Genomic DNA, 19,198 nt, shown 5'->3' with positions numbered 1-19,198 from the left:
ATCAAATCTCTTACAGAAAATAATCATACTGAAACCCATACTCATATTGTTCTTAACCATACCTTTCTGCTGACTGACTTGATAACACATTCGAATATTTTATTCCCAATAACTGTCTCGCCATACCAATTTTAGTCTGAAATATAACAGTCCAAACAGTTGATACAATAACGAGGCTTCAGAATAACGAAAACAAACGTTTCATATAATAAAAGACAAAAAAACTAGTTCAATGTATGCCCCCTACCCCAACTATTGAAAGAAATCTCGTGACCGATAGCAAATAGAATACATTAGTTATTCAAATGCAATTCCAATCTCTGATTAATAACCCTCCCTTCCATCAATCTACCTCAATTTCTGTCAAATTATATCCCCTGAGCCCACAAATCCAATCAGGAAAGGACACTATGGCACCACATCCATCAATTCCATTCACCACAAAACTTCCATCAATTTTATGCAAATCTGACTTCTAATCACCTGCGTCACACTGCAACTAATGGACTCTATTCTACTACTGACGCCAACATTGACAAATCCACACACCAAATAAACCAAATCGATAGAAGAAAATGACTACCTTGAGCAATTCTCAACTGAAAAATTTGATGAAAACTGAAACAGAGACTCAAACTCATTACTTAATGGGTTTTCCAACCCATGCTAAACGCTTTTCTAGATAGCCGCAGTATCGAGCATGAAGACTCAAATAAAACTTATAAAATATTCACTATCTATTAATAGAATGAACTCAATTCTGATTGGACAAAAATGTAAATAAAAAGTATAAATACGAAATGCATAACACGAATTATTCATTCATTCTTCAATTGATTCTTGCGAAACTTAGTGCTATTTTCCATCCTCAGAACTTGTGAAATTTTCTTATCTTAGCAGAATACCGGACGCTTACGAACCTAAACACCTAAGAAAATATTTGAAAAGGAAACATAAAAACTGCACACGGAACCTAAATATTAGTAGGAAACTCCTAACAGAATAGCTTTGCAGAGAGTTATCATAATATGTCAAGGGTTGGGGTAACTTGGTATGGAAATTTGTTGGCAAAGGAGCAACTAATTTGGTAGATTTGAACTTAGCAACCTATGTTGTAAAACGCATTCCATTACGTTTGTGTCTTGTTGGAAATGTTTACTGGGTTTACAGTATAATGGTGAATGTGTTGGGTTCTATAAAGTTTTTCAAGAATAGTGAAAACTTATTGAGGATGTAATTTAGGGCAAGAAGTGATATAATTTCTCTAAAGGGCTTCTGTTAGAAAATTGTGGTAAACAAACTTGCAATAGAACGAATTTTTCGGGAGAAGGTGTAAATGAGAATTAAACGTGACCCTAAAGTTCAAGAAACTTTACAACTAGTTCTTTATGAAATTCTTTGACAAACGATGAATTTTCTTGAGTCTTTATGAAATTTTCTCAGTTTTTATGAAACAAACATTGCAATGAATTTTCTTCTCATTTCATTTTGGCGTAGCGATATCTTTGTCTTTACTATCCTAAGGTCTCATTTTACTTGAGATCTCTGCAGTGGATTTCGCGGCTATTGTCTGACGATCGGGCGGCTAAATTTTGATTAATGACATTTGATTACGAGTTTTGATGGAGGAGTATTGCCAGTCAGCTATTCTATATGCAGTGGGAGCAGTTCTCAATTTGTGTTGTCGATACTGTTTTCATATGTTTTGTAGTAATTTACTAAAATATATTTGTAATAACTTTTAAGTCTTCTAATTTCATTGTTCAAAATAATTGGTTTCTAGTTAGTTGCGTCAGATTATAGATAAAGTAGATTAAAATGTCTCTAGTGCTGTACTTATGGTACACATGACGGAGGTCCACATTTAGTTGAGGACGCGAAAGATTGAACTGCTGTCGTATTTTGTTGATATTTTTGTTTCTAAATTGCAGAGAACGCGGTTAATTTCAGATGGTGAAATGGTCCCATGTGGCAACGGCGATGCGCAGCATTCTCTGCTTTCATTGGTTGAATCACTGCAGGATAAATTGACAAATCAGAAGGAGGCAGATGAGCGTTGTGCGGCATTAAATAAAATTGGTGAGCATGTCGAGACCAGAGGCGATCAGTACACTGAACAGGAGGGTCACTTCTTAAGGTGAGTTAGATTCTACTTGGACATGGAAGCAATTCAACTTTTGAAGACAGAAAGTAGCGGCAATTATTCTCCTTAATACCTTAAATAACAATTTTTGTCGTAATGTGGCGGATGTTCGTTTTGGCAGCCAGCAACTCGCTCTAACAGTGCGAATTTATTTAGTGTGAATTAAGTTCGCTGTGCTTTGAACAAAAAATCACCCGCATTGTTAATTTACCCACCGTGACATTTTACGCTGCAAAACGTACTTTTGTAAATTTGGGATTTTAGGTACATTTCTGGACAACTGTGACAAAATCAATACGTTAAACGTGGATTACAGTGTTCTTCTTGCGATATAGTGCCATTCTAATGAACCTGTGTTTCATAATCTTTAGTGAGGACGCAACTGTTTTGTTACTTTTGTTGCAAGTTAGAGGTATGTTTTGTACTGATATAAAAACTTAAAAACGCTTCAGGCCTTTTGTTCGTTCTTCCGGTTGAAAAATCAAATTTGGAAAGGACTTCAATTGATTTTAAGAAGTCAAAAAAATGTCTTCTGTTACAGCGAGTTTCTGGCAGCCAAATTGAGCTCAGATTCAATCCAAGTAATCCCAGCTGTCCTCGAATGCTGTGTCAAACTTCTCTCACATGCTGTTCAAACTTTTGCTCTCAAAGACCTAGTGAGAGTTTTAAAAGCGGCTTTGGATGAACTATATGTACAGAGCTTCACTCAGAGTACGAGGCTGATGGCATACAGATTGTGTATTCTGGGCATCTCTTCTTTATCTGATGAGGGTGCCGTCTTTGCAAAAGACCAGGACGAGGCAATACGGTTATTGGGTGGGGCAGAACATTCAATTCTGCAAGTCATCCGAATGGTAGTTGAGTCTAACTTTAATTTCAGTTGTGATGGCGAATGCTGAAGCAACGTTGGTTCTAAGGCAGCCACTGGCTGTAATACTACTCATGTTGGACTAGCACTGTAAAACTGGAAATAAATTTGTGCTATGAAGGTTTCAAATCGTTTCCTGCCAAAAAGTTCTATTTTCAACCAATGTGCAATAACAAATTGCCACCGAAAAAGTTGAAGGCTTTTCCAAGTAAAGGGCACTTTTAATCGGGCTGAAGTAATAAAGGCATGGGGAAAACGAAAACTTCAAGGGCGGAAAAACGAAAACTTCAAGGGCGTAAAATTTTTGGGAAACTGCTTTAAAACTGCGAGTGTGAAATTGATGCTTGAATAATTTTTTAATTGCCGAGAAGTTATAGCTGAGGCTATTATTGGCCTTCTCTTGGTTTTTTACAAATCGAAGAGGATTATTAATAGCCGCCCTCATCTTCTCAGCCGGCTATTATAGCGCTCCTATTTTTTTTTTTTTTACTTCAACGAATAAAAAAAAGTTTCGCTTTACCTCATTTTGCCGCCTTTTCAACATTTTGCGTGAAATCTTTTTGACTTCTCTAGGCTAGTTTCTCTCTTCTCTCATTCTGCTATAAGTGATTTTGAACATCAGTTGCTCAGCAAAGCAATTCAAAATGAACAGAGTCAGTATAAAAAATTGAAGTCAGAAATAGAAACGGGATAAACCCATAAAGCCCAATTTTAGATGCCCGCTATTTGAACGTCGTTCCTATAAATATTAGTTACCTCTCTCTAATGCTTATTGTTATTGATAGTAGCCCCTGTAGCCTCTCTCTAAGAAACAGAAGTATGTTCAACTACGCAATGCCATCAAAATAAATCGGACTTAAAAAATGTTTTTGTACAAAAATCTTTTTTTTCAATATCTTCTGTGATTTCAATCCCAATCATGCTTATTGGAATCAATGGCGGCTATTTTCCGGCAATCTGCCGGGTGTGTTTATTTTTCTCAAGGTTTTTTTTGACAGAAAGTACCAGTTGTTCAGGCGGCGTTTTGACCTAATAGAAAAGTGAGTTAAATTACCGTGTGCGCTAACTTTTTCTAAGCGAGGAAAGTTTTTTGTTCATGCGCTGCGTTGAGTGAATGACTTTTTGCCTTTGACTTTGAAAAGAGTTTTTGAGAGTTTGGTGCATATAGATGGCAGTTTTTAGCCATTTTTTGTCCATTGGGCCGCAATTTCTTTTATTGTAACTTGTTTTTTTAGAAGTAAATTTTGATCGATGCCGCATGAATATGAAACAATGTGAAATCGATGCCACAATGTTTTTGAGAGCCTAACATAGCGTTTCAAGTGTAAAATTGGCACATATTTCTCAATTTATTTTGTCAGTTTAGCTTCTTTCTTTAATTTCTTTCTGGTTCTTTAAGCGGATTTTTGTCTAATAACCGCGAAGCGATAGCGGCTTTTATTGGTGACATCGTGGTTTTTTTTAATTCGTGTCCATCGATGAATCTTGCGACCATTGACGTTTTCAATTTCAGTGACTTCTACTGCTTTGCAGTAAAAATTCGCGTGCGTGACGTCATTTGTTCTACTGTTAGGCCAATTGCGTGATTTACCTCGCTCAAAAAATGACTTCTGAACCCACTTAATTAATTAATAGCCGCACAGCGATAGCTGGGGCTATTATTGGCCTTTTCTCGGTTTTTTTATTTCGTCATGATTTTTGTTACGACCATATGACGTCACAGCCACTTTTTGTTCATTCATTCATGCAATTTCATCTGAATCGCATGTGTGACGTCATTTTTCGCTCTTAGTGGAGCGAGTTTTTTTGTTCATTTTCGTGATTAAATTTTTGGTCACACTTGACTTACCTCACTCTCAAAAATGACATCCTCACTTTGAAATTGACTTTTATTTACTTTAATTCAAAGAGATAAGGTCAAATGGGTGTGTGTCACTCTAAATGAAGGTTATTTGAGATCAGCTAATGGAGGCAGCAATAGCTTATACAGATTTTTAATCAAAATATAACAGATCAGCCTTCAATGAAAAGACGTCTGTCTTTTTGTCTTTTGGTCTGTCTTTTTACTGTTTTTTTAGACTGCCGATCTACGAATCTATTGCTGCTATTTTCTGGCAATCTGCCAGCTGTGTTTTTAAATTTTGTTTTTTTTATTAGTTAAAGATCATTAGTGTGCATCTAAGTAGTGCAAAACGTATATGCCTTAATTCCTGAGTTTTTGATTTCGAATTTTTTATTTTGGGCTTTATGTTAGGCTTTTTCATTATAGAGCGTATGTGTCTCATAGAAATGACAGTCCGAATCTAACCCAAAAAGTCTAGTGGTCTATTAAATGACTGGTGGTCAATCTGTCTACCTTGTTCTTTAGTTGTTTTATTTCCATTGAAGGCCACAAGCTTCTATCGCGGCTTTCTTCCAGCAATCTGCCAGGTATGCTTAATGAAATTAGAAAATATAGCCACGTCTTTTTGATAGTTCCTGAATCGGATGCCTTTTGACTTGAGGTTTTTTGTTTTATAAAATTGTACACCTACTAATCCGATTTTGGTGGTTTATGTCGAAGTTTTCTAAATTTTTTTGTATTTAGAGTTTAATTACCATAAAGAGTCTTTTGGTGCACCGTCGGTGTTTTTAGTTTCGTTTCATTGCTAATTCATTTGTTTTAAGCGATAACTCTCTGAAATTCAGTGAAAACTTTAACCATATTCTGAACATTTATTTCAAATTATTATACTGTTTCGCAACTTAGCTCTTTTCATTTCCTACTGAGACAGGAAGATAGCTTTGTAATTTTTTGATTTCCTAATCAGAAAAAAAAACAAGTTTTTTACCTCGTTTTTCATTTTGATTAATAATTAGAGTTTCCAATTTGTTTTTTCAGAAATTGTGGATTAGTTTTTCGTTTATCATTCTCCACAATGTATCTATTCTCCGCGTTCTAGCATGTTTTTTTTCTAACGTTGGCCTAAGTCCCATAGTTTTATTGGCCTGCCTTTATCAAATTTAAAATTTTTGATTTGAACTAATAATTTTTGTCTAACTCTATTTTTATATATTTTTTTGTTTGTAATCGTTTTCATATAATATAAATTGATATTGAAATTTTGCTGGCTTAGTTTTCCCAATTTCTGATTCAGAGTCTTTCTTTGCGAATATTCTCAGGGCTTGGTTGTAGTAACATACGATTTTTTGCGTTTAAATTTTGTTCTATCTATTTAGTCTTTATCATGATCAACTTCGATTTGATTGATTTTTCGCAATTGTTTATTTATATCGCGTTCATTGTGACTTAAGGCAACAACTCGATTACTGTTTTTGTATTGTAAAATAGTGTTTTGATTCAGAGAACTTACGGAAGTTCTTAAATGTAACAATTTTTGCAGTTTTTGGCCATTTCTTGCAGTATTCAATTTTTTTTTCAAAAAATAAAGTTTTGGGAGCCTAACATGTCGCGAGTTTTGCTGCTCGCGCAGTTTTATGTTTTTAATTTCGTACAAAAATTGCGGCTTGTTTTTTTTATAGCGTTAATGTCATTTTTTAGTTCAGTTTGTTTTATGGGCAATTTTTCATTTTTCGACTGAATTTTTTGGTTTTAGTAGTCAATTTAGTAGGTAGCAGCTGCTTTAAAAGATAATTCTTTCATCAAGACGACTCTTCGAGTTGTTTCTGGAATTCTTCGTTGTATGTTTTTATTTCATTTTCAAGGTTTTTGTTACGACCATGTGAGGTCACAGTCACTTCAAAACTGCTTTTTGTTCATTCGTTCATGCAATTTCAACTGAATTGCCTGTGTGACATCATTTTTCACTCTTATAAAAGAGTTTTTTTGGTCATTCGCTTGGTTAATATTGTTGTCACACGTGACCTAACTCATCTCAAAAATGATGTCTCCACTCTGAAATTGACTTTTCTTTACTTCAATTCAAAGCGATAAGCTCATGTGAGTGCGTGTCACTCTAATTGAAGGGTATTTGAGGGCAGTTAATAGAAGCAGCAGTAAGTTAAATAGATTCCTAATCAAAATATAACACCTCATTATTTAATTTAAAAAAAGAAGTTTCTTTTATTTCTGTTTCCTTTTGCTATTATTTTGAGACTGCAGATCTACGAAGCTATTGCGGCTTTTTTCTGGCAATCTGCCAGTTATGTTTTTTCATGTATGGCTATAAGACTTTTGCTTCAATGACTTTTCTCACCGACTGCCAATAAAACTTACGCATGTCTTCGAATGATGTACAGATGCAATTGTGTAGCTTTCAATCGGAAGTTAATGATTTTTTTACTTTAACACTATTTAATTTCAAATGTGAATTTTTGAGTTTTGCACGTGTTGTTCTCTTGTGTTCTCGTCTCTGAGTGCCACATTAATTCCAAGTGTTATCGGCTTTCTTATGAGGCATAGAAAAGTATTTAATAGTCAAGGCTTATAACTAACTGTTTTTATTACTTGTTTTTAAGAAATGATAGTGAATATTTGAGTTTTGTCCATATTTGTTTTTTTGTCTTGTCACTTAGTGGCATTAAAAAGTGCTCTTTGTCATTCTATTAAAGCATGAATGAGTTCAATTTTTGTTACAGATTATAGCTAGTTGTGTTTGTGACTTGAACACAACTTTTTCTCAAGAGGACATTTTTTAGTCTTTTTGAGTCCTTTTACATACGTTTATTGAACGACCAGTCAGTTGTTTTCCTAATGAGAAATAATTCAGCTTTTAAACAATTTGTCCTATAGCTAATGACACTCTGCGTTTATTAATAGCCGCCGTCAGCCTTTCAAACGGCTATTATTTAGTAGCTCTGCTTTTTACAATTCAAAGAGTTTGAATTGTATTGGGGCGCTGTCTTTTTTTTAAGATCTTCACTCATTTTCATGATTTTTGAAGTCAAATTGGAGTAGTGATATTGGTCACGCCGAAACAGGAAATGGAGCGAAAATGCGAGTGGTTCTGCGGCTTGAATTTTTTTCGCTCTAATTTTAAAGTAGAGTTAGAAAACGGTGTTTGAACAAAAATTCGGTTTCTCGGTAGTGGTTTTTTGTTCACATGCGGCATTTTCACTCTGATTTTTACTGTTTTTTCGATTTTTTGGATCGGATTTTTTTGTAACTGTTTTTCCCAATCCATTCGCAGCTCATTCTAGGCATAGTTTTTTGTTTGAATTAAATTTTCATTTCTCGCTAGAGGTTTTTTGTTCACATGCGGCATTTAGATTTTGATTTTCTGTTTATTTCTTACTTTGTTCTGATTTTTTTAAAATGGTTTTCTGAATTCACTCATAGTCCATTCTAGGTCTAGTTTTTCTGTTTAGTTAATGAAAATTTTTTGAATTGTATGTCATGCTATGTTTTTTTTTAATTCGCTGTAGCTTTTGATCACGTTTTTCGTTTTACCTAAGTCACGACTTTCACTTTTGACTTCTGACTTACCTCACTCACTGTTTCAAGTGAATGGCTTTTAAATCCATTCACTCAATAAATTATGCGAGATAGTGAATACAGTCAAGGTCAAAAGAGCAAAATCAAAAGAGGAGATAAACCGATAAATCCAGGTCATTAAGTCCTTGAGAATTAGGTTATCAAAGTTCATTAGAATGTTTGCCAGCTGACATTGGTATTAAGCCTATTAGCTTTCAATTTAGAACCTGAATTATGTATAGTTTTAGAATCCAACCGAAACCACGTCAAATTAGAACACTTTTTGACACTGAAAAAAAATAAAAAATTTGGTCAATTTATCTCTTCTTTGTTAATAGCCGCCTCAGCAATTCCAGGTGGCTATTATTGCGCTCCTATTTTTTATTGTCTAAAAGATTTTTGTATCTTCTTACCCTGGCTTCTTTGAATTGACTTTTTCAATGACTTCTACTGCTTTGCAGTTAAAATTTGTGTTTGACGTCATTTCTGCTTTTAGGTCAATTGCGTGACTTACCTCACTTCTGAACTTTAAATTTTGTGAACATTTACTAATTAAAGCTCAATATTGTGCACTTAAGTAGTGCCAAAACTGTATGCCCTAATTCCTGATGCCCAGTTTTAATATCGAATATTAATTTTGAAAAGGCTCCATTAGGGTTTTTTCTTTTTAGAGCAAATGTGTCTCATGAAAATGACAGTCCGAATCTAACCCAATAAGTCTTGGTCTATTAAAAAGCTGGTGGTCGATCTGTCAATCTTATTTCTTTAGTTGTTTCAATTCATGGTAGGCCACAAGCGTCTATCGCGGCTATTTTCCGGCAATCTGCCGGCTATGTTTTTTTTTCTGTTTCAATCCCGATGTGCATCAAGCGCGTCAACGGCGGCTATTCTCCGGCAACCTGTTGGCTATGTTTGAATATTAGTGAGAGTTTTACCGTGCTGTTGTTTTTGTGGTCTTGGCGCTGAATCTCTTCAATTAATGATCCAGTTGGTTGTCTAATAGACATTACGTAAAGGTATTGAATGTAGCCAGCCGATATCTCTTGATTTTTTTATTTGTTTAATTAAAATTTGTTCATTTTAAAATTTTTCTTAGGTACATTTACTTTTTTCTTTTTGGCCGATCTTTTTTACTTGGATACTATTTTTAAAAAAATAATCAGTAAAATTAATTTTGAAGTAGGATTAATTTTGAATTTGGTTTTTCAGTTGTTGTATCTTTTTCATCTCGGTGAAAGTATTAAAAAAGATTTTGAATGTTTTCGCAATGTTGAATAGTATGATGTAGTCGAAGAATTCAATATTTTAATGGTCTTTTGATCATTTTGATATCATTGTTTTCAAAAAATTCCACATTTTGTGGGATTTCTCTTTCTGTTTTTTTTTGCTGTACTTTTAACTTGTTATCCCATTGGTTTTCCTTGTTTTCCGCCCGTTTTGTGTATGCTTGCTTTCTTAGGATCCATAGGTGTTAGTGTTTTTGTCTTGTTGTTATTGATTTTCGTAATTTTGACACCCCTAGTTTTTGAAAATACGTATTCTTTATTTTTAAAAGTCTTTCCACTAAGTACATCGCATTATTTTCATGTATAATTGGGTCATATGCTTAATTATCAAAAAAGCTAAACAATTGCTGATGGTTAGATTTTTAGGTTATTCAATTCTTTGGATTGTACTTTAGGACTTGCCCTGCTATAGTTTTTAATTCGATGTTTTCCCTGTTTTTGTCACACCATTTGATCACGCTCCAAGAAGTCAAAGTGCGACTTTTTGAGGTGACTTCTATAGCTCTGCAACTGTGTTTGCACTCTCGTGAAATCTAAATTGAGATTTTAAACTGTAATTGAAAATTAGTAGAGGTCATCCAGACAAGATAATTAAAGGCTTATCATATTGCTTATAAACATTAGTGTTTGAAATTTGATCTGCAAATAAGCGTAAAAATTGAACTCAATCTTTTTCAATTTTTTGTCTTTGATCGTGGTGATTGTTTTTAACTAGGGAGTCTCAACTGTCTATATTGCGGCTGTTATTCGGCAATCTGACTGCTATGTTCCTTTAATTCTCGTTTTGCTTTCTATCTAGATAGACGGCGAAAAAGATCCGAGGAACTTACTGCATACGTTTCATTTGGTACAACTTATCGCTACCTGGCCCAAATTGCAGTCCAATCTGTATGTACTAAGCGAGGAGCTATTCGAAGTTTTCTCCTGCTACTTTCCTATCGAGTTCGCTGACCAATCAGATCAGAATGACGAGAGGAGTGTGGGAGTAACAAGAAACGACCTTAAGTCAGCCCTTCTGAAATGCTTTTCAGCTACGAGATTGTTTGCGGACCATGCAGTTCCATATTTGTTGGATAAACTATCGGCTGAAGTCATTCAGGTACCGTGGTAGCGTTCGATGTGTAAGATTTATTTTGCTAAAGATGTGTAAGATATGAAGGTGTAAGATATACAAAGGTTAGTTTTTGTTGGGTCAAAGTTTAAAAGTAATTTATTGCTCTCGAACAAAATTTGTTGTAGTTGCGTGCCCTTTCGGGCAAAACCCCTCGTTATTGTTCGAGAGCAATTCATTCGACTGTAGTCGGTTGTTTAAGTTTTGGCCTTATACAGCTGTATTTATTGCTTCTATACCCACCAATGACTGTGAATCAAACTGCCGAATATCTGACATAGTGTTTCCTTTTAAATACGGGCAAAATGGCTAGATGTTTAATAGCCACACAGCGATAGCTGGGGCTATTATTGGCCTTCTCTTGGTTTTTTAACGACTCGAAGAGGAGTATTGGTTTTCTTGAGGTTTTTTTTTGACAGGAAGTACTATTTGTTCAAATGGCGTTTTGACCTAAAAGCGAAAGTGAATAAAATTGCCATGTGAACTGATTGTTTCTGAGCGAGAGACGTTATTTGATCACGCTTGATTTATCGATGCTGCATGAATATGTAACCCTCTGACATTGATACCACAATGATTTTGGGCGCCTAATAATGCGTTTCACGCGCAAAATTGGCACATGTTTCTCAATTTTTAGTCAATTTTTGGCTTTTTTCAATCTATTTCTTTATTTTTGGAGCTTTGAGCGAATTTTTTTCTACCCGCTCAGTAAATATGGCAACGTCCTTTTGGTAATTTATTAATTGCTCTTGAACGTAGTTCATAGCAATTACTGTAAAAGTGTGTGTCTTTTTTTATGCAAAATTTTCGCTTGGCAATTTTGACTTTTCGAGTGACTTTTACGCCCTTGACTTTTTGCATTTCGCGTGATCTAAAGTTCTCTCAACACAATTTCAAGCAGCTGAACTCAATTGGTGGCATTTTAATACTAACAGTCAAATGAAAAGTGCGCCGAAACTGGTGTCATTTTTTTTACTTTAAATCTTAATAGTAGTATATGTTAACCTCTAATGTGAAGCCCACTATAGAACTTCTTAGTCCCATTTAGGCTCCCCTCCGACTGAAGCAGGCTGCAATTGATAAGAGCTCCCACTAGTCGTTCAAGAGCAATTCTTCCGACGTTTAGTTGGTTATGTTCAATTCAGTGACTCTTTGACGTGAGATTTTTTTGTTTTTAATAGCCGCGTCAGCAATTCCGGGCGGCTATTATTGCGCTCCTAATTTTTACAATTCAAAGAATTTGAATTGTATTGGGGCGCTGTCTTAAGATCTGTTCACACATTTTCACGAGTTTTGAAGTCAAATTGGAGTGGTGATTTTGGTCACGCCGAAACAGGAAATGGAGCGAAAGAGCGAGTTGTTTTGCGGCGTGAAATTGTTTTGCTCTAATTTTAAAGTAGAGTGAGAAAACAGTGTTTGAACACAAATTCGCTTTCTCGCTAGTGGTTTTTTGTTCACATGCGGCAATTTCACTTTGATTTTTACGGTTTTTTCAATTTTTTGCCTCTTTTTTTTAGAAATGGTTTTCCCAATTCACTCCTAGTCCGTTCTAGGTCTAGTTTTTTGTTCAGTCAATGAATATTTTTTGAATTGTACGTCAGGACTTGTCCTGCTATGTTTTTTTGTTTCGTCTAACAGATTTTTGTTTCGTCTTACCCTGAATTCTTGGAATTGATTTTTTAATGACTTCAGTGACTTCCACTGATTTTCAGTTAAAATTTGTGTTCGTGACGTCATTTCTGCTTTTAGGTCAATTGCGTGATTTACCTCACTCAAAAAATGACTTCTGAACTCAATTATGGAATTTTAATTTTTATGAATATTTCTAATTAAGGGTCAAAAGTGTGTATCTAAGTAGTACAAAACTTATATGCCCTGATTGCTGAATAATAGTCTTGAGTTTTAATATCGAATATTAATTTTGAAAAAGCTCCATTAGGGCTTTTTTCTTTTAGAGCAAATGTGTCATAAAAATGACAGTCTGAATCTAACCCAATAAGTCTAGTGGTCTATTAAATAGCTGGTGGTCAATCTGTCAATCTTATTTCTTTAGTTTTTCAATTCATGGTAAGCAACAAGCGTCTATTGCGGCTATTTTCCGTCTGCCAGCTATGTTTATAAAAGTTTACAAAACTAATCCGGTTTTGGCCGTTTTTGTCCCATTGTCAGTTTCTTTTGTTTTTATTTACTATTAAAACTCTTTTAGGAAATTTCTTCATCTGCAAGGTCAAGGATTTTTTTGTTTTAATTGTAATTGAAGTAGTTTTTGGTAAAAAAAGCCTATGATTTTAAGTTAAAAATTTTGACAATTTTTTGACCTTTTTTCAAATTGTTTCGCGCTTGAACTGTTTTCGTTTTTTACTGAAACAGGAAGATGGGTTTGCAGAATTTTTTTGACTCAATTGCTTGAAAATGAAAAAAAAAACATTTTTTTCTGCTTAATGGTTTTCATTTTGATTTTTAATTAGAGTTTCCTATTTTTTTAAAAGGTGCGAAATAGTTTTCATCTGTTTTACAGCGCCTCTATTCTCCACACTGTGGCATGTATCTTTTCAACAATCTCCTAAGGTTTAGTTTTATTGGCCCTGCTTTTTAGTTTTAAGAGTTTTGATTTCAACTAATAATTTTAGTTTTGATTTTTCAATTTATATTTGCAGCTTGTTTTTAAGTACAATTTATAGCACCCAGTTTTTGCTAAATTCACTGTTGAAAATGGTTGACAGTTTTCTTCTGGCATTATTCATAGGGCTATTTTTTGGTATTATAAGACTTTTGCTTTTGAGTATTGATCTTTCTAATGTCTTTCATAATTTATTTCTGAATTGCTAAATTTTTGGGTCATTAATTAGTTTTATCATCGGGTTGATTGGGATTTAGAACAATAACTACTGCATAATGTTTATTTAGTTTTAAAATGATTGCAATTTTTATGGTATAAATCAGTGTTTTTAGTGAGAAAAATAACGGAAGTTGATAAGTTTTAACAATTTTTTCTTGCAGTTTTTAAATTTTTCGAATAGCAAATTTTGACAGCTTAGCATAGCTTGCACTAAGCTGCTTCCACAGTTTGATGTTTCCAATTCCGCTAAAGAATTTTTGTAGTAATTTTCGCTGGTATTAAATATAGTAGTAATGGACTTTTTCATTTTTTTCTAGTTGTGTTGGTTTTTAAGGGCTATTTGTCAATTGTTGACCTTTTTTAGTATTAGTAGTGGTCACTATAGTAAGGACCAGTTAGTTTTAAAAGTATTTTTTCCAGAGAGACGACTCTTAAGTCTTTTCCAGGGCTCTTCTGGATATGATTTTTTTCGTCAAGATTTTTGTTTCGACCATATGACGTCATAACCACTTCAACTCTGCTTTTTGTTCATTCGTTCATTCAAATTTAATTGAATTGCGTCCGTGTCGTCATTTTTCGCTCTTAAAGGAGCTAATTTTTTTGTTCATTCGTGTGATTAAATTTTTGGTCAAACGTGACTTTAACTCACTCGCAAAAATGACATCCTCACTCTGTGTAATTGAATTTCTTAAATCTATACAAAAAGATAAGCGCAACTGAGTGTGTGTTACTCTAATTGAAGGTTATTTAGGAGCAGCTAATAGAAGCAGCAATAAGTTAAACAGATTCATAATGAAATAACATCTGAGCAATTGATGATAAATTTCTGTCGTCCTTTTTACTATCTTTTTGAGATTGCAGATCTACGAAGCTATTGCGGCTATTTTCTGGCGATTTACCAGCTATGTTTAGTTTCTAGTTGCTCTCGAACAAAGTTTGAATCCTTGTGAGTGTGTGTGTCTTTTTGCAACTCGAAGTAGAATGGTGATATTCTACAAGCTTTTACGACTCGAAGAGGAGGTTTGGTATTCTGCGGGTTTTTTAGCTGAAGCAAGTTTGTTCATGACTGGAACTTTGACTTTCGTTTCCAAACATTGACTTTTGTTGAATTCTGTCTGAGAACTTTGGAGTTCAACAGTAGCTTAGTTACTAATACTTAGTAAATAAGCGCTATTGGTAACGTTTAATGTCAAAAGGTCTTTATGAGAACTTTTATTCCCAATCTAGCATTCCTTCTTCCCAATCTAAAATACAACAAACATTAACCCAACCTACCTTCCCCTCCGCTCACCTCACTACCCCTCCCCCAACTACCTAGCTTCCACACCCCCGCCTCGGTTATAACTACCTCCCCCTTCACATACATTTCCCTCCTTCATTGCTTAATTGCCGCTCACCCCTCTCACCTACCAATCTCCACCCAACAAACTCACCCATACTCTAATAGCTACGGCTGCGTTCGTTCAAAACACTAGCTCTATTAGGTAATTGATTAATGGCAGCCGTCAGCCTCTCAAACGCTATTGTTTAGGAGTTTTCTCCTTTTTAATATGCTTTACCTTGTGATCACGTTTCACAAGTCAATTTTCACGCTTGACTATTGATTCACCTCACCCACTCTTTCAACTGAATAAATTCCAAATTTTTTCACGCATTGAGGTGCGCAGTATAGTGTATACGGTTCATTTCAAAATAGCCAATGCAAACAAAACGGGATAAACCGACAAAGTCCGTTCATTAAGTCATAGTGCATTAGGCTATTAATGTTCATTAGTGATTGCTGGCTGACATTTTTATTAAGCTTAATAGCTTTCATTTTTGAAGCTGAATTATGTGTAGTTTTAGAACCTAACTGAAATTGCACGCAAATTTAGAACAATTTTTGGCACTAAAAATTTGTTCTGTTTCTTTCTTTTTTCTTATGGTTGCAAAACGATAACAGAGGCTATTATTGGCCTTCTCTTGGTTTTTCATTTTGTCAAGATCCTTGTTACGACCATATGACGTCACAACCACTTCAGATCTGCTTTGTTCATTCTTTCATGCCATTTCAACTGCATTGCGTGCGTGAGGTCGTTTTTCATTTTTATTGGAGGGAATTTTTTGTTCATATACGTGATAAAGTTTTTGATTACACGGCAGTCTCAGAAATGACTTTCTTTTTGATTTTGATTTGTCTTCAATTTACTTCAAAGATATAAGGTCAATTTTTTTCCGTGTCACTCAATTTGAAAGTTATTTGAGAGCAGCTAATAGACTCCGCTATAATTATAAAATCTTAATCAAATTATAATTCTATTAAATAATAAATCTCAGTACTTAAGATGCAATTTTCTGTTTTTGCTCTGCTTCTTATTATGGTTTTGAGACGGCAGATCTATGAAACTTTTGAGGCTTTTTTCTGGCAATCTGGCAGCTATGTTTATTTTTTAGTTGCTCTCGAACGAAGTTTGAATCATTGTAAATGTGTGTGAGTTTTTACAACTCGAAGTAGATTGGTGATCTTCTACAAGCTTTTACGACTCGCTGAGGAGTGTTGTTATTCTGCAGGTTTTTTAGCTGAAGCAAGTTTGTTCATGACTGGAATTTTGACCTTCGTTTCCAAACCTTGACTTTTGTTGAATTCTGTCTGAGAACTTTGGAGTTCAACAGTAGCTTAGTTACTAATACTTAGTAAATAAGCGCTATTGGTAACGTTTAATGTCAAAAGGTCTTTATGAGAACTTTTATTCCCAATCTAGCAGTCCCTCTTCCCAATCCAAAATACAACAAACATTAACCCAACCTACCTTCCCCTCCGCCCACCTCCCTACCCCTCCCCCAACTACCTAGCTACCACACCCCCACCTCGCGTATAACTACCTCCCCCTTCACATATATTTCCCTCCTTCATTGCTTAATTGCCCCTCACCCCTCTCACCTACCAATCTCCACCCAACAAACTCACCCATACTCTAATAGCTACGGCTGCGTTCGTTCAAAACACTAGCTCTATTAGGTAATTGATTAATGGCAGCCGTCAGCCTCTCAAACGCTATTGTTTAGGAGTTTTCTCCTTTTTAATATGTTTTACCTTGTGATCAGGTTTCACAAGTCAATTTTCACGTTTGACTATTGATTTAGCTCACCCACTCTTTCAACTGAATAAATTCCAAATTTTTTCACGCATTGAGTTGCGCAGTATAGTGTATACGGTTCATTTCAAAATAGCCAATGCAAACAAAACGGGATAAACCGACAAGATCCGTTCATTATGTCATAGTGCATTAGGCTATTAATGTTCATTAGACTGATTGCTGGCTGACATTATTATTAAGCTTAATAGCTTTCATTTTTGAAGCTGAATTATGTGTAGTTTTAGAACCTAACTGAAATTAATTGCACGCAAATTTAGAACAATTTTTGGCACTAAAAAATTGTTCTGTTTCTTTCTTTTCTTTTTATGGTCGCAAAACGATAACAGAGGCTATTTTTGGCCTTCTCTTGGTTTTTTATTTTGTCAAGATCTTTGTTACGACCATATGACGTCACAACCACTTCAGATCTGCCTTGTTCATTCTTTCATGCCATTTCAACTGATTTGCTTGCTTGAGGTCTTTTTCATTTTTATTGGAGTGAATTTTTTGTTCATATACGTGATAAAGTTTTTGATTACACGGCAGTCTCAAAAATGACTCTTTTTGATTTGATTTGTCTTCAATTTACTTCAAAGATATAAGGTCAAATTTATCCGTGTCACTCAATTTGAAAGTTATTTGAGAGCAGCTAATAGACTCCGCTATAATTATAAATTCTTTATCAAAGTATAATTCTATTAAATAATAAATCTCAGCACTTCAGAAGCAATTTTTTGTGTTAGATGTGCTTCTTATTATCGTTTTGAGACGGCAGATCTATGAAGCTATTGAGGTTATTTTCTGGCAATCTGGCAGCTATGTTTTTCTGTTTCAATCCCAATGTGCTTCAAACGCGTCAATGGCGGCTATTTTCCTGCAATTTTGCCGTTTGTTTTCCTTTTGCTTTAATTGCCGTTTTAGGTTTTTTTGTTCATGTACGTGATAAAGTTTTTGATTACACGGCAGTCTCAAAAATGACTTTCTCTGTTTGATTTTGATTTGTCTTCAATTTACTTCAAAGATATAAGTTCAATTGTATCCGTGTCACTCAATTTGAAAGTTACTTGAGAGCAGCTAATAGACTCAGCTATAATTGTAAATTCTTAATCAAAATATAATTCTATTAAATAATAAATCTCAGTACTTAAGATGCAATTTTCTGTTTTTGCTTTGCTTCTTATTATGGTTTTGAGACGGCAGATCTATGAACCTTTTGAGGCTTTTTTCTGGCAATCTGGCAGCTATGTTTATTTTTTAGTTGCTCTCGAACGAAGTTTGAATCATTGTAAATGTGTGTGTGTTTTTGCAACTCGAAGTAGATTGGTGATCTTCTACAAGCTTTTACGACTCGCTGAGGATTGTTGGTATTCTGCAGGTTTTTTAGCTGAAGCAAGTTTGTTCATGACTGGAACTTTGACCTTCGTTTCCAAACCTTGACTTTTGTTGAATTCTGTCTGCGAACTTTGGAGTTCAACAGTAGCTTAGTTACTAATACTTAGTAAATAAGCGCTACTGGTAACGTTTTATGTCAAAAGGTCATTATGAGAACTTTTATTCCCAATCTAGCAGTCCCTCTTCCCAATCCAAAATACATCAAACATTAACCTAACCTACCTTCCCCTCCGCCCACCTCTCCACCCCTCCCCCAACTACCTAGCTACCACGCCCCCACCTCGCGTATAACTACCTCCCCCTCCACATGCATTTCCCTCCTTCATTGCTTAATTGCCCCTCTCACCTACCAATCTCCACCCAACAAAATCACCCATACTCTAATAACTACGGCTGCGTTCGTTCAAAACACTAGCTCTATTAGGTAATTAATTAATGGCAGCCGTCAGCCTCTCAAACGCTATTGTTTAGGAGTTTTCTCCTTTTTAATATGCTCTACCTTGTGATCACGTTTCACAAGTCAATTTTCACGCTTGAGTATTGATTTACCTCACCCACTCTTTCAACTGAATAAATTCCAATTTTTTTCACGCATTGAGTTGCGCAGTATAGTGTATACGGTTCATTTCAAAATAGTCAGTGCAAACAAAACGGGATAAACCGACAAAGTCGGTTCATTAAGTCATAGTGCATTAGGCTATTAATGTTCATTAGTGATTGCTGGCTGACATTATTATTAAGCTTAATAGCTTTCATTTTTGAATTATGTGTAGTTTTAGAACCTAACTCAAATTGCACGCAAATTTAGAACAATTTTTGGCACTCAAAAATTGTTCTGTTCCTTTCTTTTTTTTTCGTCGCAAAACGATAACAGAGGCTATTATTGGCCTTCTCTTGGTTTTTTACTCTGTCAAGATCTTTGTTACGACCATATGATGTCACAACCACTTCAGATCTGCTTTGTTCATTCTTTCATGCCATTTCAACTGATTTGCTTGCGTGAGGTCTTTTTCATTTTTATTGGAGTGAA

General features: G+C 34.9%; 1 protein-coding gene across 1 annotated transcript in view; it reads left to right on the top strand.

Annotated features, from left to right (window-relative positions):
- The window catches only part of LOC142339444 (uncharacterized), a 512,010-nt gene that overhangs the window by 475,224 nt on the left and 17,588 nt on the right, over positions 1 to 19,198 (top strand). The window contains exons 2-4 of the mRNA XM_075389481.1: positions 1,951 to 2,137; positions 2,685 to 2,997; positions 10,510 to 10,809. Coding sequence (XP_075245596.1) covers positions 1,959 to 2,137; positions 2,685 to 2,997; positions 10,510 to 10,809 — 792 coding nt within the window. The 5' untranslated portion in view covers positions 1,951 to 1,958. The remainder of the gene's footprint in view (positions 1 to 1,950; positions 2,138 to 2,684; positions 2,998 to 10,509; positions 10,810 to 19,198) is intronic.

Source organism: Convolutriloba macropyga, chromosome 5 (assembly GCF_964194025.1).
Source record: "Convolutriloba macropyga chromosome 5, txConMacr16.3, whole genome shotgun sequence".
Taxonomy (NCBI): domain Eukaryota; kingdom Metazoa; phylum Xenacoelomorpha; order Acoela; family Convolutidae; genus Convolutriloba; species Convolutriloba macropyga.
Note: the sequence above shows the minus strand (reverse complement) of the source record. Positions and strands in the feature narration are given on the sequence as shown.